The sequence below is a fragment of the Anabas testudineus genome, chromosome 4 (assembly GCF_900324465.2).
Source record: "Anabas testudineus chromosome 4, fAnaTes1.2, whole genome shotgun sequence".
In the NCBI taxonomy this organism is placed as follows: domain Eukaryota; kingdom Metazoa; phylum Chordata; class Actinopteri; order Anabantiformes; family Anabantidae; genus Anabas; species Anabas testudineus.
In genome coordinates this window covers 2,803,334-2,819,260 of record NC_046613.1, presented here as the reverse complement: position 1 = coordinate 2,819,260, position 15,927 = coordinate 2,803,334, and the positions used below count along the sequence as shown (strand labels likewise).

Here is a 15,927-nt window from a genome sequence, read left to right as displayed (position 1 = left end):
CAACAGTGATGTGTCAAGGAAGAACGATTGGACAAGTGTGTGGCATGTCAAACCATCAAACAGGAGACGAGGCCTCAGTCCACCAGAGTTTTATCTAAAATACATTGTACACTATAAAATATCTTTGTGTAAAAGATATAATAAAGACCATGTTTGTAGCACTACCATTTACAACAATTATCGCATATGAATTATTATATTGAATAGTTGATTATTCTAAGTTATTAAATAAACTAAACTGCATAACACATATAAAACTAGTGTTGACTAAAGCTGAGTTTCTTGCCTTTTCAACCAATGTCTGGAGCCAAAAACCACTGAGATGAGCATGTAGCAATTTCATAGTGATATTGAAGGTGGTTACACATAGAGCTGCAGACATCAAGTGAGTTCTAGTTCCACCATGTTGGCAGGAAGAGCATATGTGAAGATGAGAACACTATGTGGCTAAACACAAAGGACTAAATAGTTTTGAGCCTTTCCTCACCTTGTATTCCATTCACAGAGACAAGTGCTGATGAAGCATAACAATCTGTGTATGGTGACATTTTCTAAATATGAAAAATCAACACAACAACACTCATCCAAACTCACTAGTTAATATTAGCATAAGTAACAAGCATCATATGTCACTGGTGTGCTAACTACTGTACATGTAGTAACTATCTTAGATAAAAGAAAAGTCGGGGATCAGCCACAGGATCCCTGCAGGAATGAATGTTGACAGGCACAATCAAATCATCACTTAGTGGCCAAACCTGGTCCTCCAGAGTCACCGTCCTGTTTGTTTTCCAACTATCGCTGCCCTACCCACTGCTGATTACCTGGATCAGGTGTGTTCAGCCAATCAGAAGCTTGAATTGCAGGAATGAAAGGAAAACAAAGCTTGGCCACCCCTTTTTAGCATGGGTTAGCAGTTATCACTCAAATGTCAAATATCATTACAGGGGAATCAGTTGACTGTCTTTACTCCTGCAAATAAGCCACCAACAAAGCCAGACTCAAACCAGGTAACACTGCAGTTATGTGGCACACACACTATCCAATAGGCTACCAGTGTGCTTCATATGAATATCCTTAAAATAACCTAAAAAACAAAACAAAAACACAGAACTGTTAAAAAACTAATTTGTTCCCATTCACGTCTCTAGTGTCAAATGAGGCCATTTAAGGAACTTGAAGATAAATAATCCTTCATAAACAAACTGCTGTGTCATGAAAAGATTGCTAGCACTTTTCTGGACAATCAGTATTTGGAAATAAAATGCTAGACATAGAGAAAGTGCTGATGATCTTTTTCTCCAATAATGTTAACTGGACCAAACAGCTCATCTACCAATAAATCAACTCTGCTGAGTCAGCTACTGTGAGACTTACTTTATCGTCTGTTTACATGGAAATTAGTTGACCACCTCATAAACACATAAGGACATTAAAATAATTAATACATAAATATTTAAATATTCTGGTGCTAGTGACTGCATAAAGCTCAGAGACTTACATCCTCCACAATAATGTTGTTACATTTATTGTGTTAATGGCACAAATGTATTTTCAATTTGTGTCAAAAAGTTTTTTTTAAATATTTATAATGATTTGAAATTAATGTTTGTCTATGTTTGATTGATGAATATCAAGAACAACAGCAAAGTGTTACTGTGAGCAGACCCTTTTCACGCTATACGTCTATAACTCATCTCTTTTAGTGTTATGCTAAATCTTGTACAATCCATCAGATGATAACATTTATCATATATTTAACAACTCACATAGCTCCTTGCAAGTAAAATGAACTATTAACAAACTGCATCAGAGCTGTACTAAAGCCAGGGATATAGTTGAACTTGTATTTCCTGCATTCATTTGGAGTATTGTGCATGTCTACAAAAATGAACACAGTGCACAAAATATGCAGTTTTGGCCAGTGGGAGCAGTTATCAAACAACATCAGGATCCTCTTAGAATTGCCACAGAAACGGGAAGTTTTGAAGAGAAAGCGCATAGTGTTTGTCCACAACTCCCCACAGTAGTATAGAGTGTATAAAGTCGTAATGCAGCTTCACAGCAGCAAATGCACATGCCAGACGAGTCTTTTAGAGTTGTGAGGTGTGCGCAGCTCTATGGAGTTACTTCTCCAACCCAATCTGAAGCTAGCTGATAAGGTTTGAAAACATACACTTGCTGTTACAAAATGGCCAGTGATGGCAAAAGTAGAACATCACAAAGAAGATTCAGTTTCCAGCCAGGAGTGACAGGGCCCTAATCCTCAAGATAAGGAGGTGTCTGGTAGTTGACTGGTTAAAACGGGTACTGTGTAATTGCAACCACAACATCCATGGTACACACTCCAGATACACACAGTACAATGACACAGGTCTACACTTATGCAATAGTAAATATGAAGTATATCAAGGCCATAACACAGTTTCTGGTTTCAATATGACTCAAACAAATTGGGTAAAATGGTGCACAATTATCAGTTTTGATGATTCCAAAGTTAGAATTGGACTTGGACACCTCCTGTCACACCTGCACACCTCCAATAAATTTGCCATAAACATCCCCATGGCCACATGAATGAACTGATTAGAGTTGGGACATGTATGTAAACTGCAACTCGACTGGTTGGCAGAGGAAATTCTAGTTTCAAACTGCATGTTAACAGTCTGATGTTCAAAAGCTCCAAACAAACAAAGAACTGGCTCAGTGTTTACAGCTGTTGCCTTGCATTAACAAGGTATTCTCCAGGTACGGTGTTTTCCCACAGTCTGTGAAACTGTTCTATATATGTCATTCTCCTGCCCAATGTGTGTTGAGATAGGCTTCAGCAGTCCCTGCTGACAACATGAAGTGCTTTTCCTTTTTGTGCTATACAGTAATCCAGCAAAATACAATGTACAGAGCTCACTTGGCAGAGGCAGAAAGTAATTTGTGCTTTAAATATTGTAATGATTTATTAATGTTAACAACCTCACTCTTGCTTTATCACACTCTTACTCCTGCTCACGCTTATCTTGTTTCTTCCATCTGCTATGCAGACTTGATTCATATAACTCTCACCCTCACTCATCTTACAAGTTGTAGAAGGAATTAGCTTAAGAAATATGTGTCAGATGCAGGTTTATTTTAGTATGTCTTAGATTACGTGGCGACTGTGTGGTATCTTTACCATCTGAAGCACTGAAGGGGATTCTGGCCTGATAGCCGCTCTGGAGAGAGCTGGATGCATATATAATATCCTTGCATCATTCCTCATCAGCTTCAGCGTTCCAAGATTGGAGGTAGTGATAGGTACCTACCGCCACTTAACAAGCCTCAATTTACTGTGTTTTTTGAAATTGATAGAATGCCACTGTAAATTGGTATTTCTGCTGGAAGAGCCAATAATAAATTAAGACTTGATGTGCCACTGGAGAACTGGTGTGATGAAATTGCTGCCAAGTTCAAAGCAGCTTGTCAAATACCCATTAAATGACATGTTTAGGAATGTATGTGGAATATGTATCTTACTTTCCACTCCACTGCCACAGAATACGGGGGTAATGCTTAATCCCTCTGTGGGCTGGAAAGCTTCTTAGCAAGCACTACATCACACAGAACGTGGCAGGTGGAGCTAGATTAAAGTCATTTAATAATGAAAGTAATACAAGATCGGACATACAGACCATTAGAGAAATACATTTGAAGGCTGGATAAAATACATCTGCAAGTTTTCACTAAACTCACGTTTTCAAAAAACCTTGTCATGTACCGACTAGTGGGCAAACTACTGTAACTAGTAAGCTAATCAGTACCGTGCTATAGCCAGCTATAAATATACTGGTGCAAATCAGTTAGGATGGGTGCAGTTAGTTTTTTCAGAAATATAAACTTTTTCAGGTTGAATATACAGTATATGTGGAAGATGCAACATAAGCTGCAATAGTATCTCTTGTTACACTTGCACTTGCATTTATGTGGCTTGACGTTCCCCCAAAGGCCAGCATTGTCCATCCACTTACTGTAGCTATTGGTCAACAGCCCTAATTTGCAAGTCTACATTCCACAAAGTTTAACATAGCATGACAAATGTGTGTGGATTTATGTAGGTCCTTCATATATAGCATCTCTCTTGATTTGTTAACATCATACATAATACATGAGTGCTCCAGTTGCAGTGTTGCAGTAGATATTGCTACCTAACCCTGTGTCTTAAAAATTAAGCTCCTATACAACTAAACTGCAAACACAAATTGACTGTGTAGGGAATGCAGGAGCAACATATTGAGGATATGCTGACAGTTGACATGGAGGCTGAGTCGCAAATACATTGAGACTGATCATATCAATAACATGACAGACAATGTAGTTTCGTCCAGCCAATATTTTAACTGAGGTAGGTGGTAGGTGCAACATCTTCAAGAAAACTACAGTATTATGAGTTAAGGTCTTGAGCAGTCCTTTTGGATTCCTAGTGTTCAAGACCAAACTATATTTATTCTCATGATACTGGGTTGTATGCCTATAAATAGACACTTTACAACACAGGTGACAAATTTATTAGCAGATAAAATTCAATGAATTAGGAACAACCTGAAACTCAAAGTGTCCACATTATACCATTTTAGGGCTTAAAAACAGGTCCTTGAAGTCCCCAAAATGTGCCTCTACATTGTGATGCTGAAAAGCCGTGTAGATTATAGTGAGCAGCAAGTCTGAAAATGTGTGAGAACAGAGCCCCCTTCAAAAGCAAGTAGAGTCCCTGAGACTGGACAATACGCTATATCGAGCACAAACTTTGAATAGACCACTCAGGAACTGAGAAAAAAAGGAAGGGGTGCACTTCTAACATACTTAGTGTGTGTCTACATTCACCATAGCGTGGTGGTCAATTTAATAAATCAACAAGTTCTTCTCGAATGAAGGGCAAAGTAAATTATGACCAGTTACTGGGGAACAAACTAGGAGGTAGTATTTTATTGAATCATGATTATCAGTATCATTAATCATGATTAATTGTCTGTGAGTAACAAGTAAGAACTACCTCATTACTTTCTCACTCATTCCTCAGTAACTACTCACAATTTGGTGCAACTTATTCAAAAGTGGTGCCAAGTCAAATGCTCTCTTTCAGCTCTGATCATGTGGTATTCATCAACATTACAAGAGAAAAGCTGTGAATTTCACAGTGCAGTGAACATACCATTTTTTAACTATCTATTGATTAATTTTACAGAGCATTCTGCTGTTGCCAGTGTTCCCTTTCCTTTTGAGCCTGTTCAGATGGACCGCATTTTCACTCAGGTTTCACTATCCTCAGGTGCAGTATATTTGAATGTTGTCTGAAGATAATGACACAGGTCTCCTTTCAGATCGACCCACTGTGGAAATAAAGGGTTATTTTATGATTTTGTCCATGAATGAAGAATGCCATGGTGGTGTACCTTGAGGTATGACCATATTGCTGGAGTGTTTAGCTCTTCACCACATTGAAAGAGTCGCGGAGTGCAACAGGTTTCACAAACCAGACTTGTCTCAGTTAGGCAGCTACAAGGCGTAAGGTTACAATGTGACATCTGATGTCAAGAGTCAACTCGAAACCTGAAGGGTGGAATAGCAGAATAGACGGGAGAATTGAAATGTGCAATAAAGGTGAGACATAATGAGGTCTCACTGAAAAGCCAATTAGCACTGTTGTCTTGCCACAGAGAGCTCATTTTAGAGATCACATTGAGTGGAAGCAGTCAGATAGAGGAGGTTATTATTTGGATCATCTTTTCCTTTTGTCTGAACACAATGATTTGTATTTCAGGCTGTCAAACAATGAAATGCTTACTGGCAGATGGGTTAAATCTACAATGAGATAATTATTGCTGCTGTTAATGTAGTGGGATATGAAAACAAAGATAATGTCATGAAAGTACAATTTGCTGTTGCTGAAGTGCACAGATATATGGATACCAGCCATTTGCAGAGCTGCCTCTGTGTTTCAGGCAGCACAGCTGTCAAAGTTTAAGGATGCCACAAACAGTAGGAGGGCAGAACATGCCACAACCCTGGTCCTTGCATTTTTGGAAGTCTATAATTGTCTGGAGAGAGATACACTAATGGCCTCTGGTCTAAAGAGAGAACATGCCAAAGTCAAGCTGAAGATCTGTCTGGCTTTATTAATCTATGCTATCCCCACCTGAACCTGAATGTGGCCCTTAACCAAAGAGCAGAAAGGATGAGGGGATGTCAGATAATCTTCTCACACCTCACCAGGCTGTCTGATTTTTTTTTCTCCACAGGTCCCTGAAGGCAATGCAACTGCTTGATGACATGTCAGAGATGACTCCCACGCATGGCACTAACAGGATGGAATTTTACTTTACACAGTGGTGAAGAAAAATGCACTTAAGGAGCCTTTTGTGTGTATTGTGTTACACATGGTTACACTGCTTACCTACCTAAGTGTTTGATTTAGAAAATAGTTGATCTCTCAGATTGTTGCACAAAACAGGTTTGAATATACAGATCATCCCCATCTCATTATGTACCATTGCCCACTTTGTATGCCTGAGCCATCTTTAATACAAACTTTGTTAAAATATATCACGGGGGGAATAATCACAGGATGCCTTAGGGAGCGTTATGACTGCAAACAGGAGAGAACTTTAATGAAGGGAGAAAAAAAACAGATGCTAAATGAGAAAAGCAATGTTTGAACGTGAACCACACGCCTATCATGAATACCGTGCCACTGCTACACAGCATCTGGTGGTTTCCCAGCATAATACCAGGACCACAAGTCTGTTTACTGGGCATATGAGGATGAATAAACCTCATACTGGCCTGTTTGGAAAACTGAACAACGCAGGGACATAGCAGCAAAGACAGTGCTCAAAAAAATGATCATGTGGTTGGAGCCATACCTGCAGTTGAGTTCTGTATGCTTTCCTGTCTTTTCTAATCTTACTGCCTCTTAGTTTTAGGGTTAGGGTTAGGGTTAAACTAGTCAAACAGAATTTTTTATTTTTTGAAACAAACATGCTGCCCTGGACAATAAATGTCACCATACCACACAGCAGCACTATCCTACACCTTTCCTCGCTTGGGAGGTGGCCCAGATGCTCATCCAGACATTAGTCATTTCCCGGCTGGAATGCTGCCTCACCCTCCTTGGCGGAGCTTCCTTGCTTACCACCAGACCTCTGCAGCTAGTCCAGAACGATAAACCCCGGTGTTCAGCTACACTACATTCTCCCATACCCCTCTTCTTTTCAGTTCAGTAAACTGGCTTCCTGTTTCAACTCCCATTCAGTTTAAGGTCCTAGTGCTGGTCTGGAGGCCCAGGTCCAGAGATCTTATAAGTAATTAAAACTATCCACCCATTTATGCATCATCTCAAGGGTTTCTCCCATTAAAGGGCTGTCCAAGGTGTGCACTTCACAGGTTTGAGCACTGACATATGGGGACATAGAAAGACAGACCATTCACACTCATATTCAGGTAAATTAGAGTCAAAATCAGTAAACTGATTGTAAGTGTTTGGACTTCGGGAAGAAACCAAAGAAAACCCAAGCAAGCACAGGGAGAACATACTGTACAAACATGCAGTACTCCCCATTCCACCATTGTGCAGTCCTAATTAAAACCACCAACATAAAAATAAAATAAAAAAAAAAAGCAAGTGAAACTCCATCATGAAAAGATGGATTTGTGTGTGAGAGTGTGAGAGATAACACTTGACAGAGCGTATAAAAATATGACACATACAACTGTTAAAAATAATGTGTAACTCGGGCTAAACATTTCACAAACTGACAGTACTGTTGGCATTTTGAGCTCAATTTGTCCAGAACAATACAAACTGACAAAAGCAGTTTTATTAATGATTATGTTTCCAGGTGCTAAGTCATTTGCATTTCAGAACTTCCCAGCCCACACACTGCATTGCACAAAAACTCTCCTCCTGCCTAAATGATCAGTAATGTATGATGCTTGCTACATCCTGACAACCACTGTAGAAACAAAATTTCACCCAAAAGGGCTGTCAGAACGTAAAAATAGCACCGCTGCTTAAGCATGAATATACACCACTAGCTTTACATGCATGTTAATAACATGCAGCTACAGTATCAATAAGAAGGGTCAAGAGAGCCCATTAGAAGTCAGGTTCCATCATTGTGATATTTCATGCAGGGCACCAATCCAGGTCAAATATTAGTTACTGCTCTTAAAGCCCACTTGCTTCATGCATGTTTTGACCTTGCTCCCCAGAGCTGAGTATACAATCTAAGATATACCCTGTTTTTATATTTGTATTCAATCAGATGCTTGAATTTATTTACAAGCAACTCAGAGTAGAAATCTGTCTTGAGAGTGCAAAACATTCCAATGACACAATTTGGTCCTTACTGTCTCATCTTCAGACATTAATAGAACTTGATCAAGGTTAGGGAAAGATTGTTGTCTGGCCTATTAGAGAAGAATTCAGTGTATTAACATTAAAACAAAGCCAACTGTTTCTCTAACCTTAACAAAAGTGCTTTTATTGTCATCAAGTTAACTAACAAGTAATAAATGGCTTTTAACTAGCTGAATTAATCATGTATTATAGTAAGAATACATATTTATAAAGCATTTATTAACACACAACAATACCTAATTAAATGTATAAATGTATTTAAATAGTTTATTAATCATTTACTTAGACTTTCCAAATGATCTTATTAATAATGTTATTTAAGCACTGGTTGTTGATGCCTATTAATGTAGAAGCAATGCTTTGTAAATAATGGATTAATTATTTACTTGTTCTTAACTAATGTTTAATATATTTATAGTTCTTATAATGTTACTCATTCATCAAAAACATTGCATAAGAACATAATTCATTCAGTGCGTTATTCTCCCTAAAAATCCATGTTTTTACATAATTTGCATAGGAATGTAATTTTTAGTAGACAGGATTCCACCAGGAGATGGAGCTCAGACAGGGGTGAACATGGATTCCACAAAGAGATATTTATTGACAAGAAGGTTATAAAAAATAAACCAAATTAAATCATTTTTAGACCTAAGGCCTCGCAAACATCTAATGAAAATTAAACTATGCAGCAGAATGTTTTGGGTATTTCAGAAGTATGGGTTAATTTTGGCAATAACATGATGTAAATTAGTCTTTGGATGCTTATAGTACTCCTACTGCACTACCCAGACACAAAGTATGTGGTCGGTAACAGAGCAGATTACCTTGATATTTTCAGCTGCACATTTATATCAACCTGCTGTGGTAGAAATAGAAAGCAGCTAAATCTGGTACAAAGCAGCTCATCTACCTTTTCTGCAGGTATCTTCAGCCCTGGAGCTGGAGCGTGCAGTTGCTGGTCCTACTGACCTGCACAGTGTTTTTCCTGCTTGTTGTTATTGTTGTTTTTTGTTGCCTGCTGTTCGTTTCTCTCTCCTCTTTCCACTCACCCCAACTAGCCGAGGCAGATGGCCGCCAACCCCGAGTCTAGCTCTGTTGGAGGGTTCTTCCTTTGAAGGGAGTTTTTTGTCTCCACTGTTGCCCAGTGCTCCTCAAGCAGGGTTACTGGGTCTTAAACCTTACACTGTAAAATGCCTTCAGAAGACATTTTTGTGATTTGGCTCTATACAAATAAAATTTAATCGAATATAATTTAATTGACATATATACATGTATAAAATAACATTGTTTTTGTAGATTATCCTTGAAAAATAAAGGCAATAAAAAATTACCAAGATTTAAACTTAATCCAACCATATCCATAAGGGACAGCAGAATCATTGCTGCAAGTGCAATATTTTATGAATACACAGACACTGGCAAATTGGTAAATGACATCAGGAGTTATTTTGTCATTTTGTCTTTACTATATAACCTCGGCAACAATAAGTCTTTCACATAGAAGTTTTTCAGGTCTTTTATTTTCATTGCTGAATATCAGTACAGAAAGCTTCATGAATAACACACTTAATGTACACTATGTGTTTTTTTTTTTCTTTTCTGTAAGCTTCATTTTACTTATTTGAAAAAAATACAGAATATAAGAATCAAAATATATTTCAAGAACCAATTATTCGGACATATAACATACATTAATTTACTTCTGCTCTTTTCAGCTTTCATACAGCCTCAGTGAAGATATAAAATCCAGCTGGAAATGGCATCACCTGCTGATTTTTACCATTGCAGTTCAGTCTAAATTCTACTAAAGTATTACTAATTTATTCATACAGAACTTTCCCCTAACAGAACCAAGAATATGTATGAATCAGACTATTTTTAGTTCACTTTGGCTGTTCTCTCCCCTCCTAAATAAAGCCAGTGCTGTGGAATTCACCCCCCACTACCTATTATTTTCAGGTTGTGAAAATGCCTTGAGGGCAGATAAACACCATCAAGATCTCTCACACTAATTAAGCTCCAAGTTTCCATACTACCCAGAAGTTCCAAATTTGAGTGGGCTGATTTAGCTAGCGCTAAATCTCTGTGTTTCCACCCCAAGGCAGTGCAATAAACATCAATACTGCATTTTTAATAGAAGTAAATGGGGGTGTGCATAATTTGCAATGTGTGTGATGTGTATTTGTTGCTTATTTAAGATGTAATCTATATTGCAGCTTGTCAAGTTGAGTGTGTAAATGATGTTGGGATATTTTATTATCTTCAAATAATACAACTAGTCTTATAGATGTTGCAGTTTGGTTGTTTCCTAACAAGTGGAAAAATGGCTGCAGAGACATTGTGTGAGTGTCTTTTTCTTTTAAAATTATATGTTTTGTCAATATGTAATACACGCAGGCTACTGACTGGTGGATAAACAAGTAATGTAGTGGCCGTAGTAATGCAGTGCAGCAATAAGCAAAACATTTCCTCAGCTTAATTCTTTCCCAATTCTGTGGCTCCTGATGCTCTGTCTAGACATGACCTCTCACCTAAACCCAAAAGGAGTATATCCAGTAGGTGAGAATGGACAATGTTGGTACCTAATTCTTCGATTGTTATCCAGAATTCATTTGAGACAACAGGTAGTGTCTTAAATTATTGTAGCTTCTCTGCTCTGCAGTTATCAGCATAAAATAAAATAAAAAAAGCTGTATTATTAGTTAGCAAAATGCAGTACTGGAGGTTAAAAAGGTCTGGTGTTTTGTTATAAACATACCTCTTCTGCTTTTGTCTGCTCAAAAGCAAACTCCATTGTGGGAACAGCGAGTTGGTTGGCGAAGAAACTCACATCTCCAGGCAACTGCAGCGAACTTACGTTGGGTCCAGGGCAATTCCCACCGCGAATGCAACTCAGCAACTGTCTCTGATGGAGAAAAAAAAAAAACAATGGAATAAGAGAAAGTCAAAGAAGTAAAGAGAATAAAAAGAGGGGCTGGGGTTTAACCGAAGGATAACATTCTCTGCTGTGTTAATGAATGAAATGATCAGTGTAAATAAACACATTGTTTCAAGTGGTTTAATATAGAAAAAGTGAACTTCTTCAAAACTAAACTAGAGCACAGCTTTAAATAAGGACTGTGAATGCTAAAACAAAGCCATGTAAAAGCTTAATAATCCTGTAGTCACTCTAGTGGATACTACACTGCAACAACAATAAAAAATACGCCCACAATATTCAAACCACTATGGTGTGTGTGAGACTCTAAATTGCCAATAGTGATGAATGTGTGAATGTTTGTCTGTCTGTATGTCGGCCCTGTGATAGACAGGTGACCTGTGAAGGGTGTACCCTGCCTCTCGTCCAATGACAGCTGGGATAGACTAGATAGATCACTTCCTTGACCCCTGACAGGACAAGCAGTTTGGATGATGGATGGATAAATGAATGAATGAATAAATGAATGAATGAATGGATTGTGTGTGGTATGGTAGCCCTTCTGTGACAGAATAGACAGGCTCACATGCATGAATATTTCTTGAGCTCCCACAACCCTTTTGCTAGTTCAACAGTACCAGTTGTTTCCTACCCACTTTTGACATATACTGACCGTTCATACCGAGAATCAAAAGAACTGATGTTTTGGAGATCCAGACACAGTCATTTAGCACCAGTCTGGGTAAAATGATTAATTTCAGACACTTAAAAAAGTAGTTAAAGAGTAAAATAATTTGAATGCTGATGGTAATCAAAATCGTCACATGGCTAATTGCACATTTCAAGCTTTAGTCACATTATTCATGACTAGCACATCGTTTGTCACCTTGGTCGACTGCTTTCTGGTGTTATTCCTAATTGAAGAAACAACAAGAGTGCTTTAGAGAAATCGTTGAGAGCAAAAGGGGTAGTAGAAGCAAACAGAAAGCAACAGTCAATCAAATGGAGGCTTATCTCAACGGTCCACATCCGCTGCGTCCACCTGATGTTGCCACGCTCTTCTGTCATATTGCCTTTAATTAGAGTTTCCTTTTATCAAGGTCTGTCAAGGGGAGAGAGCTCTGGTGTCCAATCATGTCACTTTGACAGCACTGTCACTGACACGGTTGTCAAACTTACTATTTTTATATTTTCAAAAGCCTGTTGCTCTTTGAACAATTAACTGCTGTTGTGACACTTTGCTACTCTGATTGAAGTCCAGTAAACAGTACCTTCAAACTCCAGTTTGTCTTTTTATTCTTGCATTTACTTCCACAAAATGACTAGAAGGACAAAAAAGAAAAAAAAAAAATTAGCTGCATATCAATATTCACGAAGGGCCTTTCATTACCCACTCCTGGCTAATTGTGGGAGTTAACAGGGTGAGAATTAATGCTTGTTCGTGCGCACAATTTAAAACCTGATTTAGATTGTTGATGTAGAACTTGCACATAGAGGACACACTTACCGCAGTATTGTTGGACATACTTGTCTTCAACGAACAACGTATGAAATTTTACACATATCTTTACTCTAATAACAATATTTATGTTCACATCGGAATTTTGTAATCACACTAGAGATATGCTGTACAGACTGGGAATATCCAGTCCATGTCCTGGTACACACTGCAGTACAGTTTGGTACTACAAATACTCTAGCTATAGTGTGTCCTATAGTATAGATAAGTAAAGTAATAGATAAGTAGATAAGTAAACAGTAATCTACTTATGGGGTATGTGCAATATATACAAAAGTATTAATTTAGGAACAGTTATATATATATATATATCTGTTCCTAAATCAATACTTTTGTACTTCTATGTAAGTAAATGCACACAGTCATTTAGTGGTATTTCCATTTCTCCCACTACTCCTCCTCCTACACAATAAACACTGGTGACTGCACACACAAGAGACAATCTTCCATTATATAATTGCATACAGTCAAATATAGCATAATCTAGAGTTTTTAAGGGAACTGTTGCAGAAGACTAAACTCAGCATTAAAAACAAAAAATGCGTTTTCTCTGATAATAATTAAAATTTATAGTAATATGTGTGTTGACTCCTCAGACCAAGTCAGCTCTAGCAAATTTCGATCTGTGTTGCCCAGGACCAAAAGAGAAACACACACAGTCTACGTTTATTGCATCCTACATCCAAGGAGTGGACACAGTGAAAGCAAAGTCCAATTCAGCTGACCTGCAATAACTACAACCGTTCCAAGCTTCTGTTCAGTGTATAGTTGAGAGAGCAAGTGATGGGTTGTATGTGTGTGTGTGTGTGTGTGTGTGTGTGTCGTGTAAGGTGTTAATGAGAATTTTTAAAACATCTGCTTGTGGTGCTGAAGAATTGGATTTCACATTAAATTGTATTACACTGTGCAGCTGTTGCGTTCATTGTACCCGTCTCCTGTACAGGCTCAGTCACTCTGTGTCAACAGCCTGAATACAAGCCACAACTGCATGTCCTCACTTCTGTATTGGCTGGTTGTGCGTTCTACTGGAACACTGCTGCTGAAACAAGATATTGGATGAACTTCATTTGAACCGGATTTGCGTGAATGCCTGTGATTAGAAAAGGCACCGCCACCACTGAGCATTCCAATTTGCAAGCAAGTGTGCCATTATACAAGCACTTTCTCTTCATGTTATACAGTATCCATGAGTGAGCAAGTAAAAATAATTTACAGTGCTTTCTCCCAGGGTCAGCGCTTAGGACAGTGCTCGTCACTAGAAATGAGGACATTAAATGAGGCCAATTTGGTATGATGGTGGAGCATGCTCTTTGTAGCATGAATGTGGACCATGTTGATTCTAACAGCTTTTTTTTCTCCTAGCAATGTATCCAGTGTTGTGTTGTGGTGAAAGGGCTCAACCTAAAGGCCAAGCATTCAGTTTAGCAGTGGCTCTCAGTCATGAGGATTAGGTAGTGAAAAGAGCAATGAATTGTAGATATAACCAGCTAAATCAACACCAGTGGATGTGGTTTAGTCATTTACTTTGCATGTCTCCTAAACACCTCAGTTCAGCGTTATATTAGACATGATGAAGGGTTTGCATAATGGAGACAAGAACTGTACCTGAGTGATGTCATTGTGAGAAACGTTTCAAATGCAAGAGACTCACCAAAGACCTCATGAAGACATCAATATGTGCACTTTTCTGTGTCACAAACTGCATCAATCCAAGGAATATTTAGTTTGTAAAGAAGGAAACATCTCACATCGCTGTTTGCCTCTAGCTATATCTAGAATCTGATATATTTTGAAGGCAAATAAGATGATTTACATGCTTGCTAACATTCTGTCATGACCTTAAGTAAGCTTAAACTACTGTGTGTACTATTGTTTGCTAATAATCGGGGACATAAAGAGTTCCTTCATATGTGCAAAAGTTAATTTGAGCAACACTTTCAGGATAAAAAGAATGTTGATATTTACAAATTTGCATAGCATTTGATGATGTTATGCTTAAGGTTAAGGATAGAGAAGGTTCATGGTTAAGATGAATCCAAACGTAAATGTTACATGTAGGTCTTTAACAGTACATCTCCTCATTTATTTTTTACCAAACCATCAGGTTAGGATCAGGCGACGGCACATAAGGTCTTGACATCTGAGCGACAGTGTAGTTTTTGCTTCAGTTTACGCTTCATTTAGCGTTTTTCTTAACTGGCCTGACACTTCAAGACACAGGGGGATGCCTTGTTTCATAAAGGGCACACTACTGCAGTAGCAATGACTGTTGGGAGTGAATGTAGATAACCTGGTTCAGCTCACACTATTTCGCCATGTGTCCTTCTCTAGCTACAGATGACAGATGTCATCATGTAGTTAAGAGAAAATAAAACTGGATTTGAGAAGTGTTAAACTGAACTTTACCTTTGAACTGTACAGTTACTGGTTTCTAGCAAGTTGCTTAATGTTAATACTAAGATGTCCATTTACATAAACACTAAGTATTTGGACATTTGATCATTTGATATGAACTAATGAGTTCATATCAAACAATAATAGTCCTTTGGACACATCGTGTCCAATGTGTTGGGGTTGTTTAATCATTGGGCAGCTCAAACTAAATCATCATATTCATGTGTTGCTGAAAGCTTCTTTGCAGGTAATGCCTTCAAAAAGTCTTTCCTTAATTAGTCAAGTACCACTGTAGCTCTCTGATACATAAATTATGACAGCCTGTTAAGTGTTTTTATTCTATTTTTATTAAATGGCCCCCCAAAAAGTAGATTTTTTCAGAAAGTATGTTGGGGCTGATGATTTCCTGTGCCAAACCTGATCTCAAAGGGTATTTTGGGGACTGCTCTGTGTTTCACCAAAGGTGGAGTCCCATTGTTGAGCTAACATGCAACAGTGATGTTTGCATTATTGCTGTCCCTCTGTCTCTTTCTTTCAGTTGTTTTTCACTCTTTAGTTTCTCATTTGCTACCTTTACTGTGGCTTAGGAGGCAGAGCAGTCACCTATCAGTCATAGAATTGGTGGTTTGATTCCCAGCTCCACATGTCGTTGTGCAGGTCCAACTGTCGAAGATACTGAACCCCAAGTTGGTGGAGCAGTAGGTG

At 38.2% G+C, this 15,927-nt stretch overlaps 1 protein-coding gene across 2 annotated transcripts in view; it reads right to left on the bottom strand.

Moving 5' to 3' along the window:
* LOC113152665 (inactive N-acetylated-alpha-linked acidic dipeptidase-like protein 2) overlaps nt 1–15,927 on the bottom strand; it is a 385,573-nt gene that overhangs the window by 94,158 nt on the left and 275,488 nt on the right. For both annotated transcript variants that reach the window (XM_026346045.1, XM_026346046.1), the window contains one exon: nt 11,151–11,297. In XM_026346045.1, coding sequence (XP_026201830.1) covers nt 11,151–11,297 — 147 coding nt within the window. The remainder of the gene's footprint in view (nt 1–11,150; nt 11,298–15,927) is intronic.